Here is a 19764-nt window from a genome sequence, read left to right on the forward strand (position 1 = left end):
ACTAGATATTTACAAGTGTAATAGAAGTATAGAATATAAATTGTTCTAAAATTTACAATAGTTTAAAAAGTCTTATCCTTTTTTAAAAACATAAAACTGTTTATATCACTTAAATAATACGAAAAAAAAAAAGAGGGAAATTTTGAGGCCAATCACATCGTGTACGTTATTATTAATTACACGGTACTCGGTAATGATAGTTGCACATGTGATCGAATGATGTTTGATAATAAATTTAAGCTAAAATGTGTTACGTTTTATTTAACTAAATAATTTTTTAGATTGAACTTATAATTGAATATTTTTCTAGTGTTTTTGAACACTGTAAACTTATTTGTATTTTTATAAGAAATATTATAAACGTTTATTTTTCAAAATTAAAGAAATCTTTAGAAATTATACAAGACGTTAAAGAAGTACGCTAAAAAAAAACAAATTTATTTGGACGTTATTAAAATATTGTTTTTTTGGTCTTTTTGGGACTTACAAATTAGTATTCATTTTTTTTGTCAAAAGTAAATTGTTAAAGTTAAAATAAAATTCCTATTTTTTCATAGGTTATTTAAAATGGTAAAAGCTATATCAAGTAGATTTCAAGATATTTATAAGAAGTATACAACATCTGAAATAGCTAATACATCATCAAATAACCAACAAGAAATCTATATAGCTCCTGTTAATACTATAAATGTGGCATTGCCTAGACAACATAGATCAAAGTCAAAAAGAGTTTTTATATTTGATACAAAACAACTTTGTCAAGCTAAAGAAGTAAGATGGCCAATCTTAAGGGAAAAGAAAATTAGACCTTTTGTTGGACAATGCTGTTCAGTTTGCATACCAGTTAGTTTATTTTAGTCCATTGGTTTTTTTGCTGTCTGATATATTTCATTTTTATAATTTTTAGTATACAGCAACAGGTCATTTAAAAGTTGAATCAAATCTGAAAAATTTATTAGATATTTACAGTGTTGGATGTTTTCAAAAATCGTACCTTGGACCTCAATATGATGTTTTTAAATTTTTTTATTCTCTTAAAGCTCAGGAATATAAATACATTTTTGATGAAGTTAGTAAATATTTTATAATTTTTATTTATAATTATCTAACTGAAATTAGTCTAGGTGTTAAATGATGAATCAGTAAGAAAAACTATTGAAGAACTATCAAGAAAAAAATGTTCTAGTATACTTTATGATAATAGTGCATTAAATAAAGAAATAAAATTGTTAAAAGAAAAATCAAAAAATATTTTAGAAGTAATGAGTTCGAAGATTAAAAATTGGGTTTATAAGTATGTATTTTTATAAAAAAATTTATTTTAATTTTTCTTTAGTTAATTCAGACCAATTTTCAGAGTTATGGCATGGTTTGTATTTTGCTCACTCTCTAGATTGACAAAAAGTCTTGTTGTTCAACCCAGTCAAATTGAAAAAGTAAAAGAAGCAGAACAAAGTGGCTTGCCTATAATTTATTTACCATTGCATAAAAGTCATATGGATTACATACTTTTAGGTTTGGTTTTGACCATGTATAATATTAAGCCACCTTTAGTTGCTGCCGGTGATAATTTGAGAGTGTTTTTTTTTAGGTAAACTTAACATTTTTTAAATTTATTTTTAGGTAAAATCTAAAGAATATATTCATAATTTTTTTAGTAAGTTATTGAGTTGTTTGGGAGCATTTTATATAAAGCGAAAATTACCGACTAAAGATAATACAAAAGATTTGCTATATTGGTCTATTTTAACTAGTTATATTAAAAACAGTTTAAGAAGTGAACATCACCTAGAGTTTTTTTTAGAAGGTGCTAGAACTCGAAGTGGCAAATGTTGTGTACCAAAAGGTATTTAATGAATTTATTGTTGAATAGTAATTTTTGTATGTTTAGATAGCCCATAGAACTTTATTGGTATTGTGCCTTGATTTAAAGATATTAATACTTTATTATGTTCAATTGAGTTATATTAGTTTTTCCGTCTTTAATCCTGTTTATGTCTAAATATGTATTTTTCACTATTTCAAAGGAGGTCTATTAAGTATAATCGTTGATGCTTATCGACAAGGAGTTATTGAAGATGCATGGATAATACCTGTTTCAATAAATTATGACCGGTTATTTGAGGGTGATTTTGTAAGGGAACAGTTGGGACAACCTAAAGTGAAAGAAACATTTTATTCAGCTGTATCAACATTTCTTGGTGCTTTATGTTCACAGTATGGAATTATGAGGGTTGACTTTAATATTCCATATAGATTAAGGGTTAGTGTGATTCAACATTTGATGCAGTAAATTACTGTTTTATATTTTTTGTTAACTTTAAATTTAGGATTTATATGAATCAACTGATAAAAGGATAGTATTTGAAAATATTACAGATGTTGAAAATGATATAAGTATGTTTGAAAGTTCTAGATATAAATATGTAGTAGATGAAATGGCAAAACATATCATTATTGGTATTAAATAATATATTATATTTAATTTATTATTAAACTGAAAATATAATCAATAACAATGTTTAAGATTGTTGGAAAACTACTGCTATTATGTCAACAAATGCGGTAAGTTTTTTGTTATTAAAAAAGTATAGAAATGGTACAACAATTAGTCAACTCTCTAAAGAACTGACAAATTTGCGTCATAAACTTGCTCAATCAAATAGAGATATTGGATTTAGTGGTAGTTCAAGAGATGTAATTCTGTATACAGTGAGTTATACTATCATCTTATATAATTATTTACAAATTAAAAAAAACGCTTTTAATTTACAAAAAAATCCAATATTTTTTGGTATGTAATGATTATATACAAGGTGTTTATTTTAACTCTAAACATTTAATTTCATTTAAAATAAAAAGTTTATTCAACTTTATTTTTTGAATTTTGTTAGTTACATATGTATCTCCATTTATCTATTACAAAATAATTTTTAGGTTCATTCCTTATATCTTATAGGAATGTCAACTAACATTTTTAAATGGTAATATATGTATTAAACCAGCCTATAAAATAGTAAATGATCTAAGAAAATTACTGGTCAATTACAACTTTTGGACCAGTATTTCAAAAGATATTTACATTTTTATACCTAGAGAAGGAGTGTGGCCGAAAAATGAGTTATAAAAAAAGCAGCACTCATAATTCATCTTCTGCCTATATTCTAAAATAGCAAAAGTTGTTAATGAACAGTCATTTTCTTAATTAGATCATTTTCTATTTTATAAGCTAGTTTAATACATATGTTTCTATTAAAAAAATGAGTTTGACCCCTTTTATAATATACAGTGAATGAACCTAAAAATTATTTTATAACAAATAAATTTGTAACTAATAAAATTCATAAAAATATTTTTTTTAATTAATATACTGTTTTAAGAAAAATTGAGTGGTTAGTATTAATATATACACTGTATGTATTAATTAAGAGATTTTAGAACATGTATTAAAAAAATTTGTTAATATATGTATTTATTTGTTTTATAAATAAACATATTTGAACCTAATTATTTCAGATAAATCTTTTGGCTCCGAAGTTATTAGTTTGTGAAAATATCAAATCTGAAATATTTATTAAGCCTGTAAACAGTGTTAATAGCCTTATAGAGTTATCATACTATGCAAATAATTTATTATCACATTATCTTCATCAATCACTTGTTGGTAAGTGTATAATTTCTCTGTCTTTGTTTAATTTTAAATATTCAAAATTACAATAAAAAATAGAAGTTTAATGTTAATTTGACTTAAGTTAAGAAAAATTTGATAAACTAGATATTTAATGAACTTTACTACAAATTATGTAATTTACAGTGACATTATTTGTGAAATAATGCTCATTATTTATACATGACAATAATAAAAAAATTTTTTATAAAGTAGATTTTATGATGAATATTTTCAAAACTTATTAAAAAAAACTTCTTAAATCAACTACTTGTTTATTTTTTGTAGAGTTAACTATTTATGGTAGAGCAATGCCACACTAAGCANATAAAATAATACATTATATTAATAATACATTATATTATACATGAAATAATACATGACAATAATAAAAAAATTTTTTATAAAGTAGATTTTATGATGAATATTTTCAAAACTTATTAAAAAAAACTTCTTAAATCAACTACTTGTTTATTTTTTGTAGAGTTAACTATTTATGGTAGAGCAATGCCACACTAAGCATTCCAAATTACATCTATGTTTATCAACTCTCCATAAAACTAACTTTTGTATGAAAATACTGTCTTCATGTAAAAAGTTGTAAACATTTGTTTATGAGTAAATAAACATTTTTATTTCATTAAAAAAAATTGATCATTATCAAAAGTTCCTATGTCAATTTTTTGAAATTCTATTAAAAATCATTTACTTTAAAATTATTTAAAAATAATAATTTAATTACAAATCAACTATTCATACTTAATGATTTTGTTTATTCTAATTTTTTAGCCATTGTCCTAAGTTATCTAGTAGGATCAGAATTTTGGAATTTAACAGTCTCAGAAGTTTTAGTATCAAGACAAATACTTATAGATTGGCTTTTGTGGTTTATTGACTTACTAAAATATGATTTTGTATTCATTAAGCCATGTGAAAATATTGATAATTTAGTTGATTCAGTAATGCGAATTTTTGAAGAAGAAGAAATTATTATAACATTAGAGGTATTTTTAAATTTTATTTCAAGATTTCAATTTTTTTAACTTAATGTATATTGTTGATTAATTACAATTTTTTGTAGCTTCTAGATGAGGAAAGGAGAGGTCGAAATATGGCCAAATTTTTTGAGAGTGATTCTGAAGATGATTTTGATCAACCAACAGTTGATTTTAAGTACCATGTATGTGAGTTATTTATTTAGTATTTTAAACTATAACTAGACAAATTAATTTACTACATTTATATCTTATCAATGCTAGTTGAAAATATAGTGTATACTTTACATGTGAAAAATATTACTGTAATCTATTATTTAATGCCAAAAACCAGATATTGAAAATTTGTTAAAAACTTAATTAATTATTATCTCTATTAATTATCCAGTAATTAAAATTTTGGATTAGTGTTAAATTGTCTTATGAAAATTAAATAAAAAAATATATTAAGTCCTAATCAAATTAATCATTACTTGAATTTACACATTACTTTCTTTACTTTAATTTAAATTTCATAATTGAACAATTAATTTATATTTTTTTTAAAGGAAACTGTTTTAGTGGTCTCTGAATAGTTAACATATGTGATATTTAATTATCCAAAAATACTGAATGAAATTGCAATATTATTGATAATTTAAATAAAAGTATTGGGCAACCATTAAATACATTATTTTTATAGATTAAAGCTGATAGTAACAGTGTAGAAAAATTAAAGTTCCTTAGATCTATTTTAATGCCATTTTTGGAATGCATGGCCGAATGTGCTTATAGTCTTCAAAATTTATCAAATGATACAGCGAAAGAACATGAATTAATACAAACTATTCTCATTCAAATGCAAGAGAATCTTGCAGGAGGATTTTTAGTTTATGGTAATTTGAAATAGATATTACTTATTTAATTGAAATAATGTACTTTAATTTTCAATATTACTAAAAATGTGTATGATACTGTTAATTGTTTTTTATTTGTAGGTGAAAGTATATCAGTTGAAACTATTAAACATTCATTTTTATCATTTAAAGAATTTAATTGCTTAAGAGTAAAAATTGTTGATAATATTAGGATAATAAGTATGATCAATGATACTCGTGATGATCTCAGACCAAACATGGAAAAAATTTTAGATTGTTTAGAATTGTTTGTAAAGCACATAGATTAAATACTTAGTATACATTTTAATAAACATATGTATGTTTATATTAATTTTGTTTATATAATATGTTAATTATTCATTCTGACAGAGTATTAATTATTTTATTTATATTTGTTTATTTTAAATTTTCAAGTTATGACTAATGAGTTAGACCTGTTTATATTACTTTCAATTATGGCAATAAATGATGAATTTGATACTCGAGAATTTTTTATTTAATTAAAATTTTATATTATGTATAGAGCTTTCAACTACAAAAAAAAGTAATTTGATAGATAAGTTGAAAGTACTAACTGAAGTCTACTTCATATAGTTAAGAGATTATATTAAATTAAACTTTCTATTAAGGTGATTCTTTTTTGTGAGATATTGATAGATTCTTTATTTGGTCATTAAACATACATAAATATTTTATTCTGGTTATATGGTGTGTAACTTTTTTATGAGTTGTCATGACAATTTAAATTAGTTTGATAATCAAAATTTATTTATAGATATTATTATTTATATTACTCGAATTATGGTAAATATTATTAGTTAATTATGAATATATATTTACTACATCATATAATTTTTTTAGAGTTATCAAGATCACAAGTATCAGCGCCAGAGCATAAAAATTAAATCTAAAGTGGTCATAGATGAGTAAGTTTTATTGATAATATTAATAATTTCTGAATAGCATTAAAAATAAAAATATGGTTGAATTAATATAAGTATAATTTTTAATTCTGTTTAAATGTTAAATAAATGTTTTTTAACATTAATTAACCTTAAAATTTGAAAAATTCTGTAAATGGTATTTAATATTATATTGTCAATCTTGTTAGCATAAGAAATATTTTCAACCCAGTCTTGTTATGGGATTAATCATGTTAACTAGTATTTTATTAATCAAGTAGGTAAATCAAATAGTAAATACTTTGAATACTAAACTAGTGATTTCATTGGAACTTACGAAATTATTGAGTTGGTATATGAGAAAATAAAAATAATTTATATTTAAAAATTATATTTAGTTGATTTTATTTTGCAACTTGATTATGGAAATTTTATGGTTAGAATAATTTTTACAAAACTTAACAAATACAGTTAGTGAAACGGATAATTTTAAAATAACTTAAAAAATCAAAAATTAATTATTACCTAATTTTTTCATATGAAATGAAAGTATGTAAAAAATATTAAAATTGTTTCAGTTTTTATAAAAAAAAGAAGTTTTTAAAAAATGACAATGAAAATATATTGATATAATTGCGCATTTCCTGGAAAAATTATGTCACTTATATATTTTGTAAAAATTGTTATACCTACTGTGTGGTTACTTACTCATAGAAGTTAAATCAGGTAAATGGATAGCAGAGAATCAAGTACGTAATAGACTGGAATATTGGGAAATCCTAATCAGATTCCTTTGTTCGAACTAATATGTTTCCTTCTAAATACGCTACTGCTTATTGCTGTGGTATATTGATCATAACATTAAAACTATAGACCCTAATAATCAATTGCCATCAGGATTTTTTCTTGTTATTTTAAAATCACTCGTTTCACTGTCCCATTCTGAGTAAGTTGAATATTTGAATATTGTATTTTTTTAATTAAGATTAAAAGCTTATTCGAATGAAAATTTTACATAATAATACCGTTCCTTCATATCATTATTATAGATTATTAAAAAAATTTCTATTTATTCTACTCCTGATTTGTTTAAAATTAATTTTTAGTTACTGTTGTATGAAGGAATGCATAAACAACAATATATCGAAGGAAAAATTGTAAGTTTTTTTTTAAAGATGACACGCCAATTAAAGTTTAAATAATACACTTGTATTTATGGGAAATTCATACTACATTTTTTATTCTGTGCATTTTTTTCTTCTGAGGTCTTCACAAGCTAGTCATATTTGAAACTATGATAATAAATGACCCATTATTATCCTAAATCAACCTATTATTATTAAATTGGTTTAAAGCAAGAAAGTAAATGCAGTTGGCACCTCAGGCTTAAAATTTATTACTAATTTTTCCTACTTAGGATAATAATTTTTTATTACCTATTACTTATGAAAACAAATTATTTAAGTATAATAAATTTAAAACTATTGTTGAACTTATAAAATTTCGCTACTAATAAAAACGGCTTTGAAAAATAATACCTTTAAGATACGAGACATAATAAAATATTTTTATTTTTTTAATCTAGCCCAATTTTGTATGAAGGAAACAATGATCACTTTACTTGTAAATGGATGCCAGATATAATGAAAGATACTCTAGTTAAGATGGAAAAGGCAATGGGCATTGAAAAAGAGCCAATTTATTTTATTAGGAAGAAACAATTATGTTGTTGTAAATGTATATAGTATTTAACAAAAAAATAATGCGTATTTTAAAAGATTATTGATTTGTGTGTTGATAAAAAATGTGGTTAAACGATTGTAATTGCATTTAGACATTTTAAAATCCTACTACTTTTAGGAGACGCTGGTTTAATAACCAATAACGTCCAGTTTTATAAAATTTTTGGGAGGATAATAAATAAATTTACTTTATATTATGTAAAATGTAGCAAACGCGATGAGTTCACTTTTTTCTAATTCTTTGGCAAATTATCGGGCATGCAATCTGTACTGTATAAAGTCTTCTATAAAAGTGAATTTTTTCAAAAATGGACGTAATAGATTATTTTACTGGTGCCTCTAATTATAATTAGAGGCACTAGTGCAATAACCTGGTATTATAATTATAGTAGTTAAAGTTACAAACATTTGATGATAATACTAAAAAATGCTGTGATTGCTACTTAATTATGGTTGTTATAAAAAGAGGTGGGTTTAAAGTAAAATTTATAAAGATTCATCTAAAATTAATGACATATTATGTCTTTTATATTTATTTATTGGTATAATTAAAAAATTAGACGCCCCCTTGAAATGAACCAAAAATTGATCACTGTAGGTAGTACTTATCTCTTCAATGTGGCTCCGATTTTTAGATAGAAATTCACTAACCAACTTAGGATGATACACTTTTGTGATAGAAAAGTTCAAGGGGTATCACTTAGTTTTAATTTTACTGATCTATAATTTTTAAGTGATTTAGTTATTGATTCATGTTGTGTAATGAGATTTAATGAAGACAAAAAAAATTATAATAGCCATAAAAAACTTACACGTATCGGATGGTTTAAACGTTCCACTCAAATTGTCAAGTAACTCGTATAAAATACCTAGTTTTTAAGTAACTGTAACAATAATTTGGTATACGCTTCCCATTATAATCATATTTGCATAGAAATCTTCGTTGTCGTTTTTCACTGGTCTCTCCCTCTTAATATTGTGTGAGGTTTGTTAAATAAATGAACCGTGTAAGTACATTAATACTTGTTGCCACCAACGCGGTCACCTGCCAGGCTCGTACTTAGTTTTCATTATTTTGATGCGATGATGTCGCGATAGCATTATTGATAATTTTACTGTCACATCATTCGAAATAACGATGGAAACCTTGATGGTTGTATTTTTGTTGTTGGCGTGTACTGCTATTGCCGACCACAACTATAAGTCACTTCATGGAGATCACGGTAAGCACGTGATCATTACACATTATGGGCCTATTCAGTATGAGCCAGCTACAGAAGAGGACATGAGGGCGTTTGGATCACAGGGTTATTATAAAGCAGAAGTGATACCGTTGGACATGAAAACTTGGAAACCTATAAAACAAGCTAAACCTTCAATAGCTTACAAAACAAATATGATTGAGGTACCTATGCGCGTTGGCTATTCTGTTAGGCCTACTATGATCAGAAAACGCCGTCACGATTATCAAGTTCCTAGATACCCAAAATATTATGATTGGCCAGTCGTCATAGTAAGAAAATCCTCGATGCCAGGATGACACTTAGTAAGTTCTTCAAGAAAAATAAGTAAATTGTTCTATAATCTCTATAAAGATTTTAAACTTCATTTGTGTGATTTATTCTGAAGTTGAAATTTGATCAGATATAGAGATCTAACCATAAGCAAATTTTTAATTTTTTTGTAGCTGTCTTGAAAAATTAAAACTATTTTAAAAATATTATTTATTTAACTCTAACAAATATTAAAAATATGTGGTACTATTATTAAAATTTGTAGGTTTAAAATATGATGATTTTTTTTTTAATTGGAGGTAGAATTATAAACTGAACTATAATGCCTACAAGTAATTCTAAATTTATATTTACAGCTTTCTGAATAATAAATATATAAATTGAATTAACTTTATTTAATTAGCTTAATTATAATATATTTTAATCTAAATTATTTTTTAAATTGAAATCTCTCAAATTTAATTTAGAATCCTTTCACCTATTTTGTGTGAACTATTTTATCAAAAATACTTTGCTTAATTAATAGTTATCATTAGATGCAACGCGTGATATTATTCGTCAGACTTTAAAATATCCAGATTTATTGATAAGCATATTTTTATAAGTATCGGTATTTTAAAGTTACATAAAAAGACTATACACACGTACGTCAGCAACGTAGGAGTACTTGTAATATGATTGGGTGCTATTCTTAATATAATAAGCGATTTAGATAAATTTGATCAAAAAGTCATCTTGATAATTTTAATCAGGTATTACGTATATATTACTTTAATAGATTGCTAAATACGTTTAATAATCAAAAATAATCTTAAGAAAACTTAATTTGATTGATTTTGCGATATACTTTACAAAAATTCAATTGAACATATTTTTGTATTGTCAAATTTGTTCACATTTGGGTTTTATGTCATTTAGAACATAAAAGTGATAATTTATAATAACCCCTACTGTCTAGGATTGATTTAAAACCATCCAGATTGTTTTGACATTGTAAACTAAACATAGTCTTAAACTAATGCAATGACTCTGCAAAATATAACTCTTTCGATAGAAATGATATCACTTTATGCTATACCATACTTTTAACAAAAGGACATCCGTTGAACTTTTATCTTACTCAACTATAATAAATAGACTTTCATGGGTTAGATGGAAAAAGTTCAGAAAAAAATGTAGAGTATAGAAATCATTATACACGTGTAGGTAAAGCTTAGATGTTTTATATGTCGCATCAATATTAATTATTTTGGTATTGTACATGTTTAATTTCTAAATATTGTGCAGTAGAATAACATAATTATGTACCAGATGCGTTATTTAAAATACTAGTTGTTAAGTAGTTTTTAGCTTCAGGATTAAAAACTTAATTTTTTTAAATTTTAATTATTATTTTTTTTTTGTTGTTAAAGAAAAATATTATTTTATTTAGTTATTGTTGCCAAAGGTAAAAACCTTCTGTCTAAACTCCTTGTTTGGGCTCAGCACTCATACACTTAAACAATTCTTTAAAGTTATCTTTAAATGCAATGTAAATTATAGACATTAATTAATTTTTATTTGACAATATTATATTATCAATTAAATGAAATCAAATACAAAATTCTTGTACATTATAAACTATGATAATAAAAGTTTATATAGTCTATAAAGAATATTCTTCTATATAGTGTACTAAACAAATTATGTATATATATATATATTGATTAGATGAGGTACTAGTAAAGGTAATAGGTAAAAATACTTATCATATCGAAATGAGATAGCTTACCGACTTATGAGAGTGTAATTGCTTTCGCACGGAACGCATCATATTTTTTTTGTAGGCACAGTTAAAAAGAGTTATGGCCTGGAAATTGTAGGGAATATTGTCTCCTTACCAAAACATGTATATCGATTTTTTGATTTTTTAAAAGGAAGAAAGGAACACATATTATATGTTTAGTTTAAATTGTAATAGCTTTTTTTAATATCGCAATTTAATTACAACATAATATATAAACTGTGTAACTTTCTTAAAAATCTTTTTATTATAAAAAATTTTTTTACTATGATGAGTATGCTATACATGTATACATATTAATACAATAAAATAGGGTGATAAGAATCAGACGTTAATCAAGAATTTTTTTTCTTGAATAATTTACTATTTTTGTTAGCCTGGTAGGAATTATATTTTGGATATTTTTGAAAAACTTTAAAACTAGCTACAGATAATAGTATAATGGTAAATTGTTAACTATTCAATGTGATAACTAAAATAATACAATTGTCAATAATGTCTTTTAACATAAACTTTTATACTGGTCTACAATAATTTGAAAACAATTCTGGTCTATCAAAAAACAAAATATACTTCTCCTTAAAAGTTTTCTATAATTTTAGGATACTGATCTTAAATGTTTTTATTTTATTTTTTTGAGGAATTGAAGACACATTATATTTTTATTGTTGATATCAAATAAAATAATGGACATAAAGAAAATTATTATTTTTTAATATTGTTTTAGAAAGCTCAGTCAATGATGCTATAGTTTTGAGGGTTAAAGAAGTTCAAGAAGTCTTGTTCAAGCAAGGAAGTTTAAATATTTCAAATAGCAATATTAAGGTCTTAGAAGATTTATTTTTAAAAATTATTTCTCTTAAATTTTTCATAATATTCTAGTTTTTGTTATAAAATATAATTAAATTGTTACTTAAATGATAATTTTTTATAATAGTATTTTATCTAAAAGAATTTTTTAAACATTTGTTATATACTAATTTTAGTACTTAGTATTATTTTTTAAAAATATTTCGAGGGGTAATATCTCTATTATGTCAATTTGTGTTGAAAATTATGTATAACATTGTGTAAATCTTTTTAGTGGTTCATCATTAATAGGTAGGACAATTATTTTATATAATATACGAAGACTTTAATATGAGTATTCTTGAATTCGTACTTTAGTAATATAATGCGGTGGTTACATAAATAAGTTACAATACAGTATTATAACTATTAAAAATTAAGTTAACATTTAAAACCTAAAAATGGAATAATAATAAAGGTACAAATTGTGAGAAACCCATTAGAGTTGTATTTAACTTAAATGATGTACTTAGAAAATAATCAAAGATGAACCTCCTGAAAAAATTGCAATTTGATCTACGCTCGTACACCTTTATCTAAAATTCATGATGAAAAAAGTACATTTTATAATACAGTAATATATATTTATATATACATCAATTTCAAAGTAAAATTCTTGAAAAAGAATACTTATAATCATGTTCATTGTAGTTTGTTATTTTTCTCATTAACACAAATATAAATATATGCCCTTAGTGTTAAATTAATAAATACTTAATGTTTAAAGAAACTTTTGACTAATTAATGTAAACAATTATTGTGAATTTGAAATAGATTAAAAATTAAGTGTAATAAAAAAAAATTAATCTAAATTAAGGTCTGTGTTCTCCTTTGGTTCTAAAAATAAAATTTAGGAAAGTATCAAAAATAAATTTTCTAACCTTTTTTTTGGGGGGGAATATATAATTATACATTGAACACAAGCGAATAATTATTTATTCATAATATTTTCTATGAATTAATTTTTAAATAAGTGTGAAAGAAAGAAACTTTTAGGTCTCACTCGGCGTTTAAAATTTTATAGTTTTTAAATTATATGTTATTATCTAAATTTAGACATTTTAATGAGCAGGTTAAATAGTTTTTCATTGATTTAGTCCATTACCATTAAATCGCAAAATGAACACACGTATAGATAACCTTTCTCTTGATTTTTCAACATTATTAATTATTTATGTTCCCAAACTTTGTCCAAAATGCCTTTATTTTAATGTAATTACATGCGTGTTTTCTCTAACACTGACAATTCTTTTCTCGTGATAGCTAAATAAATCGTACGGAGGAGCTCATTCGTTACAAATGATGTGTAGCTAAAAAAGAATAAATTAAAGTTTGCTTATCTTTTGGGTACTATATGACCTGATTTTTATTTTATGGTTTTATTTTTTATTCGTAGTACGTTCACATTATATACAAATAAACGTTCGGTAAATTATGTTGCTTATCTTCTGTAGCGTTTGGGAAAAGACCTTTCTCAACATTGTTTCTCTTTTATACTACACGCCAATGGTTTTGTAATATAGCCATTGCTAAAGGTTGGCCAGTATAGTAATGATTTTCGACCCTTTCTGGCCATTCGAGATTAATATTTGGTTATTTTTATCAGCGACAATGAAGAAAATATCTTATTTTGGCATACGTATGGTTCTTTTTTATCGCTGCTTAGGGAAAGGTTGTAAAAAGATGCCATAATATAAAATATCGTAATTAATGTAATTAAATAAAAATAGAAATCTATTTTCGATTATATTAGTGAATATGAAATTTAAAATAAATAAATAATAATTTTGAAACATTTTTGCTATTTTCATGCGATTCAAAACATGCTAATGAAAAATTCATAAAACACCAGTCGTGTTACAAAACTACAATTGTGTAGACTATAATAGAAGAACATCTGCATCAGTTAAATTGGGCACAATAATACAATAGCTGAAGATAACAATGAAGTATTTCACTGGAGCGGAACCTTAGATTCTATGCAAGTCTATCGAGTCAGTTAGGATTTATTGGAGCATTAATTTCTTTGTCATAATCACCTCATTTAGCTTTTCACTTGCTTGATTAAAAAGTGACAGATATTTTGTATTTTTTTCTCATTAAGAAAGATGATAAACCATATTCGATCAGAAAAAATATTACTTCATAGGTATTATTTATATAAATTATAGTTCTATCTATATAATGAAAATTAGAGTCCAGAGGAATACGTCTCTTGATGTTTGTCATAATATTTTTTATAAATCGCATTTTTTAAAGGGGTTGTCGCAAAAAGAAAATATCTCCATATATAGGAGATATTTTAGGAATCTATCCTAGGAAAATTATTAAAAAAGTTTTTTATTTCCATACGTTATAAAGAACGGTTTCAAGCTCCAAGTATTATTACTCATATTATAAAATACGTTTTTGCAAGCAGATTATGTTGCTAAATAAGTCATGAATTTTTACATACTGATATTATATTAATTTGAATTAAATAATTTTTTTATAAGCTGACAAAATTTTTTAAGGATTAAAAAGTATAATTTTTTTTAAAAAATTTACTTATTTTATTTTTTGTTTAATTAAAATTAACTTCAAAATTATTGCTATTTTACTGGAAAAACTCATTAATAGTCTAAAGTTACATTTTATCCTAAAATTACTCCTAAAAATGTAATCACCCTTTGATGCGAATTCGTGATGTAAATGATATTTTATTGATATATGTAGTTTAGTGGAACACCAGTTAATGTTTTTAATGTTAACATTCAACATTGAAACTTGAACCTTAGCACTTCTATATTCTTGTAAGGTAAATCAATTTATTTAAACTGGAATGTTCGATGAAGAATCTAGATTATGTAGCAGTTCACTACGTGTATTTCTTGATATTATCGCAAATAGAATGCACTTTAAATAACACATAAAATGTTTTGAAATAAAAAGTAAAAAAAAGTAAACCTAACCCGTCGAGGTAACACAAGCTAAAGTAAAAAATGTATATACTTAAAAATTTTTATGTATGTTGTAGAGATGGCATTACTTATAATTGTTACAATAATGAGTGAAGTCTAAAAGTTTCTCTTGATTTCTAATGAATCCATATGCAATAGTCTCTTGTTCATAATTCATAGATGCTTCCTTTTTACTCTTTAATGTGTGTATGTATATTAAATAATGTATACTATTGATCATTACTTTTAGAGTAAGCTTGTAGGGTCATTAATATTTGATTTTTATACATCTATTGCACGAATATTATAAATATTTGCTATAATAGAATGAGGTATTATTAAATCAATTTGATTAATTACTCAAATAACAGTTTTTGTTGGATTTTGATGATAAAATATTTTTATTAAATCAATACACTAATAAGTTATGTTGCTAATAAGATCGAAATATTAAAAAAAAATATTTTGATAATTTAACAATCAAGTAGGAATATCTATTTTAAATTTTTTAATGCAGTTTATTGAAGTGTTGTAAAAATACTCATGGATATAACAAGTTAGTATATAATATGTATTTTACAAAAGTGATATTTTAGATCTAACGATCTATCATTAGAATAACATAATTTTTTTATAATTTATCAAACAATGTATTTAAATTAAGAAATTATCAATATCTATCAAATGTGACATACCTAGTGATTTTTTTCTTTTTACTATTTTTCAATACTTTTACCTGATTTTATGTGCTAATTTATAATATAAATTATATTACAGCCCTATATCATAGGGTGTTTTATCGTATGAATAATGTTTTGTAATTGAGTAATTTATAATGTGTTGTGTGTTAAACTGTATCATATTTAATTTTAAAAAATATTTGTTTATGAATATAAATTAATTTTTAAGATTAACTATCATTAGACAACATTTATATATTCAATATATAATTTCAGATAATCGAACGTAAAAATCATTGAAAATACACACCTGTGAAAAAAATACAATCGGCATATCAAACATAAGTAAAAGAAAAAATTTAATTTTTGTATATCGTAATTAAAAAAAAAAAGCTATACAATTGTTTCAATATACTCAACGCCATTAATGTATTAGCGAGAAATCTCTTAAATTCATAATTAATGCATTTTATGAAATCTTCTATAATTACTATAAAATAAAAAAAAAGGGTATGTTATTAATGTAGTATATATTTTCAAGTGGAGGTAATATTTCTATTAACCAACCCTCAAACAAACGATTAAAACGACCACGTGCGCGCACAGGAATTAAAGAATCGTATTAACGTAACCGCGCGAATAGTAACATGGATTCTAAGTGTTGTGTAATTTTTTTTTTTTTGAGATTATCACATTTCTATTTGAAATGTGTATGCGTGCATTTCCCTTCCGAACAGACTTATATGACCGTTGTCCACTGATAAAATAAATAAAAAGCAGTAGATTTTGTGTGGACAAACTGATTTGAATTCAATTGCGTTTAGTTATCCGTCAAGTTCACTTATTATGGAAACAAAAAATAAAAGAAATCATTCTGCAGCCAATGTGTACTTTTTTGTAATGTGTTTCGCAATTATTATTCAATGTTCTACAGCATTCAATAAAGGTAATCTTTACTGTTCATATATATTTAAAAAATAACCATGGAATTTTTAATTTTATTTATAATGTTGATAATTTCTTTCATAATATAATAGTTTTAATTTCGAGAAAATGTATTTGAGGTCCTTAAATTATAAAGCTCACATTAAAATAATAATATATTTTTAACTGCTTTGAAGTAATAAATATTTTTAACTTTGAACTTGATATTGCATTTTAAGTATATGAAGTGTAAATTAAAAGAGGAAGGGAAACTGTCTAATAACTGTAGAAAACTAATTTACAAGCGAATTAAATATATAGAACAAAAGCGTAATAAAATTAATTTTTTTTATGTTATAATAAACAATTTGAACAGTAAAAATAATTGTTATGTAGTTTCATGTTCTAGTTTAATAATAATTAATTGAACTTTATAATGTTGATAATTGTATTTATAGATATTCTTAAATTATATCCTTAATAGTGCTAGGTAATATTAATTTAAAATCATTGTGTTTACTAATCGATTAGATTTTTTATTAAATGTATAACTTGTAAAATATTTTAAGACATTTAATATGTTTAAATAATTAAAATATACCATATAATTGATAAAAGTTGTATAGTATAAGAATTATAAATTTAAATTTAAAATAATTAATTAGTATTGATTTATTATAGAATTGACCAATGATCCCTATAAATTCTTTCATGCATATTTGTAAATATAAAATAATTAATTTCTGGTCTAGAACTACATTAATCTATTTCGTACCTATTGTTTTTTAATTGTTTAGAATATTACTGGTTTAATATGAAATGTATAAATAAATATTTATAACGATTAATGATATAAACATATTTAATAGAAAATAAAATTAAGAAAATTGTTAGTTTAGTAAATACATTTGATTATTCTATTTTAATTAACAAAAATTTAATGATGTGATTGAATATAGCTACAGCCATTAAATATTATAGTTCAAGTACATAAAGGTCATTGCTAAATAGATTTTTTATAGCATCATTTGTGGTGTATTGTATGTCCAGAAGTTGTAATCAATTTCTAGTAACAAATTAATTACAGTCAAAATAAAGTACAATATTTCGATTGTCACATACATATTAAATAACAAATTTCTATTATGTTTTAAATTCAAAATTGACTTTTTAAATTAAGCGTGTATAAAATAAATTACAATCAGCTGAAAAAATCTGTATACGGTGTGTTCATATTTTGAATTTTTTACATTTTAATTTATACAAAAGTAAAAATTCCCATAATATTTTTTATTTTTGCGTTGGTAAACTATTTATGTAAGTTAAACATAAATAATCTAGCACAATAGAGACGTGGTATAGTTGAGATAAGTATAGATGATATCTGACAGTGATTAAAATTATTATTATAAAAAACGCATTGAATCTGTATTGTTTAATTTTTAGAAGAAATTACTGAAATTATTCGAATTATTGAATCTAAAACAAGGACTCCAATTTAAATTCTGATCACAAGTTTTATGATTTATATGTATAATACACGAAAAAGTACTTATTATAGTAACTAATTTTTGAGAGTAATGTTTTCAACTAGATACTATTTGTGATCTTTTGACGTATCGTTGGAGAAATCGGTTCAGTGAGAGCTGAGAAAAAGTAAAACAGAAAAAAACACATCGTGGTAAAATTAATATCTTTTCATTTTCGTATCGAAGCTAAAATTTTTTCTCACGTTGGTAATTTTGATTTATATGATATTCTTAATTTTAATTTTAAGATTATCATCATAAGTTCGATGAAAGCTTAGAATAAAAAATTGACCTACGATGGGAAAAATAAAGTAGACCTCCTTTTGCTCATCAATATTGTTTAAAGAGTGATCCTGAAAACAATTATGTAGCCATCGAATGTGAAAATCGTAAATACGGCCCTGATTATACATAAATATACAAATTATAATAATAAATGTTAAGCTATATTTTAAAAATCGATCCTGGGAAAAATAAGCATTCATTTTAAAAAATAAATATCATTAAGTTCTAATATTGTGATAATTTTAACGAAGTGTAGCTGATTTTCGAAACAAAATAAGTTAGTTTATAGAAAACAAAATGTAATATAAGCTTTTCCTCATGTAATAAAAGTTAATTTTGTCTTGTTTTTTATTATAGGTGTACAGTTCTTAATATCCAATTTAATGACATACTATTTTTATAGGGTATATATAAACGAATATAGAAATTGCAAATACATTATCCGTCTTAGGATATTCAGTATGTATTACTTTAGATTGAACAATTCTGTTCTTTAAATATGTATTTACCTTAGTATAATTATCAAATAAATACAGGCGTTAAACAATGTATTATAATGACTATCCCATTAATTCACATGAATAATGACACATTTTGTTTTGTTCATTATGGATTTTATAGAAAGAGATTCATTATGTATCAATCAGTACATTTGTTTAATGTGTATCGACTGTAATATGTTGTACTACAAAAAAAAAGAAAATCTATTAAAACATTTTCACTGCAGAAAGTTAATTAAAATTTGTGAACAAAATAAAGTACAAACCTGTGCACTAAAGACTAAGCACTATGGACTTAACGTTTATAGTCATAGACGTTTAATATTATTACCCAGTCATTACGTGCTTGGTGTATATGGCAGTGGATACTTTTGGATAATTAGCATTGAACGTGGCAATTGAACATTGTCACGGTACGCGCATAAAGTATGCTACGGACACAGTAATTCGGCATTGGGGTGGGGACCGATTGGCTACGAAATTCTACAATAAAGAAGCTATAACCAACAGTTTTCCATTGAGACTTTAGTGCACCTCTACAGCTACACAAATGTCGTTACACATTTTTATTATCGCG

The 19764-nt window shown here is 24.0% G+C and overlaps 1 protein-coding gene and 1 long non-coding RNA gene across 7 annotated transcripts; one reads left to right on the top strand and one right to left on the bottom strand.

Annotated features, from left to right (window-relative positions):
- Positions 1 to 218: 218 nt before the first annotated feature.
- Positions 219 to 16382, top strand: LOC126903250 (glycerol-3-phosphate acyltransferase 1, mitochondrial). 6 transcript variants are annotated; one of them, XM_050681337.1, is made up of 17 exons: positions 219 to 416; positions 558 to 843; positions 908 to 1069; positions 1125 to 1294; positions 1358 to 1591; positions 1659 to 1846; positions 2028 to 2263; positions 2331 to 2460; positions 2528 to 2712; positions 3517 to 3664; positions 4457 to 4671; positions 4749 to 4847; positions 5345 to 5537; positions 5640 to 5856; positions 6402 to 6466; positions 7549 to 7599; positions 8028 to 8224. In XM_050681337.1, the coding sequence occupies exons 2-14, from the start codon at positions 568 to 570 to the stop codon at positions 5825 to 5827; spliced, it is 2424 nt and encodes an 807-aa protein (XP_050537294.1). In that variant the 5' UTR covers positions 219 to 416; positions 558 to 567; the 3' UTR covers positions 5828 to 5856; positions 6402 to 6466; positions 7549 to 7599; positions 8028 to 8224. The 6 variants fall into 6 exon arrangements, with proteins under 6 accessions (XP_050537294.1, XP_050537297.1, XP_050537298.1 ...); XM_050681339.1 differs by lacking the exons at positions 7549 to 7599; positions 8028 to 8224 and adding exons at positions 12209 to 12306; positions 16226 to 16382 and having other exon boundaries at positions 220 to 416; positions 5640 to 6344; XM_050681335.1 differs by having other exon boundaries at positions 220 to 416; positions 5640 to 6344.
- Positions 16383 to 17761: 1379 nt separating this feature from the next.
- Positions 17762 to 19559, bottom strand: LOC126903289 (uncharacterized). Its single transcript, XR_007703454.1, has 3 exons — positions 19454 to 19559; positions 19197 to 19372; positions 17762 to 17939 (listed from the first exon to the last, which is right to left on the bottom strand). It is a non-coding gene; the product is annotated as an uncharacterized LOC126903289 (long non-coding RNA).
- Positions 19560 to 19764: the final 205 nt, after the last annotated feature.

This window comes from Daktulosphaira vitifoliae, unplaced genomic scaffold, assembly GCF_025091365.1.
Source record: "Daktulosphaira vitifoliae isolate Bord-2020 unplaced genomic scaffold, ASM2509136v1 Scaffold_3, whole genome shotgun sequence".
Lineage (NCBI taxonomy): Eukaryota > Metazoa > Arthropoda > Insecta > Hemiptera > Phylloxeridae > Daktulosphaira > Daktulosphaira vitifoliae.

What these genes read in the sequence shown, in the direction of transcription:
- LOC126903250 (XM_050681337.1), top strand. Translation starts at nt 568, where the DNA reads ATGGTAAAAGCTATATCAAGTAGATTTCAAGATATTTATAAGAAGTAT. An exon ending in CAAATGTTGTGTACCAAAAG is followed by an intron (nt 1,847 to 2,027) that starts GTATTTAATGAA and finishes ACTATTTCAAAG; the next exon opens with GAGGTCTATTAAGTATAATC. An exon ending in ATATTCCATATAGATTAAGG is followed by an intron (nt 2,264 to 2,330) that starts GTTAGTGTGATT and finishes CTTTAAATTTAG; the next exon opens with GATTTATATGAATCAACTGA.